Source organism: Austrofundulus limnaeus, unplaced genomic scaffold, assembly GCF_001266775.1.
Source record: "Austrofundulus limnaeus strain Quisiro unplaced genomic scaffold, Austrofundulus_limnaeus-1.0 Scaffold147, whole genome shotgun sequence".
In the NCBI taxonomy this organism is placed as follows: Eukaryota; Metazoa; Chordata; class Actinopteri; order Cyprinodontiformes; family Rivulidae; genus Austrofundulus; species Austrofundulus limnaeus.
Window position 1 is genome coordinate 546,915 of NW_013952549.1, and position 2,091 is coordinate 549,005.

General features: G+C 39.7%; 1 protein-coding gene across 1 annotated transcript in view; it reads left to right on the forward strand.

The window, feature by feature from the left end:
• The window catches only part of tbxas1 (thromboxane A synthase 1 (platelet)), a gene marked incomplete in the record, with an annotated part of 7,358 nt that overhangs the window by 1,500 nt on the left and 3,767 nt on the right, over positions 1-2,091 (forward strand). The window contains 6 exon segments of the mRNA XM_014016542.1: positions 438-526; positions 614-762; positions 971-1,101; positions 1,194-1,535; positions 1,620-1,708; positions 1,853-1,992. Coding sequence (XP_013871996.1) covers positions 438-526; positions 614-762; positions 971-1,101; positions 1,194-1,535; positions 1,620-1,708; positions 1,853-1,992 — 940 coding nt within the window.

The following is a 2,091-nucleotide window of genomic DNA, read 5'->3' on the forward strand; positions in this document are numbered from 1 at the left end:
GGGCTGAACGCAGGTTCCGGTGGGTTGTCGTACGGTTTGTGACATCACAAAATGACTGAAGTGTAAAACTTGTCGTTAATATACATTAAAAATACATTTACTTACAGTAAAAATGCCCCTGGGTGCATTTTTTTGGTCCTAGGGCTGTTTTTTTAAGAAGTACATACTCAAAGTTGAGTAAAAAAACATTTAAAAAGTGAATTTTGCATAATAGGTCCCCTTTAAAACAGAAAAAGCTAAATTAAAACAATTATTTAAGTGTTTTTGGATTACAGATATTGGGTTTTAAGTTGGCACTTTTACTGTAATTTAGAACCATATTTGTATTTTTGTACTGTTTTAATATCTAGAATTTAAAGTTACACTGATCTTTATTGATATTTGAAGGACAAGTTTCTCTGAAGGTCAAAAAAATGTCAATCTTCCTCCTCCTGCAGATGGTTCCTCTCATCAACACAGCCACGGATGCACTGATGAACAACCTGAGCGTCCACGCTGAGTCAGCAGAGGCCTTTGACATCCACAAGTAAGCCCAAACAGCGAGCACGGTCAGCGATGATTATTTCTGACCTCTTCTCTCATTATCAGTTTTACTTGCCTCTTTTCTTTGTAGATGCTTTGGCTGCTTCACCATGGATGTAATTGCCAGCGTGGCTTTCGGCACTCAGGTGGATTCGCAGAASGACCCGGACGACCCGTTCGTCCGCCACGCTCAAATGTTTTTCTCCTTTTCTCTCTTCAGGCCCCTCCTGTTACTTTTCAGTACGTCACATCTCTGCTTTGCACATGAGAAATTTCTATGAGGAACTTTGTATCAAACGTGATTTAATCAAGAACTGGGAACTCTGCAATCAGAAGTTTATTTTTGTTTGTTTTGCGCTTTTAAGGTTGTTTACAGGTGATCTGAAACTATGATTTAAAGTGAACGTTTTAGGTTAAGCAACAGGTTTATTTGTCTTTGTGTCTCTAGTTGCTTTTCCTATGATTGCATCACCTTTTGCAAGATTCATCCCAAATAAAAGGCGGGACCAGATGAATGGATTTTTTATCAACATAACCCAAAAGATGATAAAGCAGAGAGAGGAGCAGTCCCCTGAACAGGTATAGTTCAGATTTATAAAATCCTAAATTCTATTTGTTTTTTTTTTTTTGTTTTTTTTTTGCTAAATTTGTTTGTTAATATTTGCTCGTAGAGGCGTAAAGACTTTCTCCAGCTGATGTTAGATGCTCGAACCCGCGTCTCTCTAGAGCACTTCGACACAGCCAACCACGCTGATGAGATTGACAACAGGAGTCCGCAACCGTCAACTTTGGGTCAAGAAGACGACCGTCCTCGCCCAGACGAGCCGCCTGCGAGGCGTCCGCAAAAGAAAATCATGACTGAAGATGAGATCGTGGGTCAGGCTTTTATCTTCCTTGTGGCAGGATACGAAACTAGCAGCAACACGTTAGCCTTCGCCTGCTACCTGCTGGCCATCCACCCAGAATGTCAACACAAACTACAGGAGGAAATCGATGATTTCTTCACACGACATGTGAGTTTGATGTATTTTACTCCAATCAAATCTCTTTTTATATATAGTTTTATTGTTTTAGTCTAATCTACTCATTTTATAAAGGATTCACCAGATTACACAAACGTCCAGGAGCTGAAGTACTTGGACATGGTTGTATGTGAAACACTGCGGCTCTATCCACCTGGTTTCAGGTATGCTCCGTGAGGCTAAACGGACATGATTCAGTAGATTCACAGCTTTTTTTACTCTCATCACTTATAGAGAAGAATGTAAATTAGGTAGGTTTTATCAAACCCRAAGGACTAATCTTGTTTTTGCTGTTTTGTYTAATGAAGATTTGGCCGAGAAGTTGCCCACGACTGTGTGCTGAACGGACAGTTTTTGCCTAAAGGGATGTCTCTGGAGATCCCTGCAGGCTTCCTTCATTATGACTCAGAGTACTGGCCTGAGCCGGAGAAGTTCATCCCTGAGAGGTGTTTGTTTTCTCTTTATCTAATAAAACTTGGGGTTTTAATTTACTGAGAATTTATCATTTTGATAAACCAAAAAAAAAAAAACACATCCAATCATAATC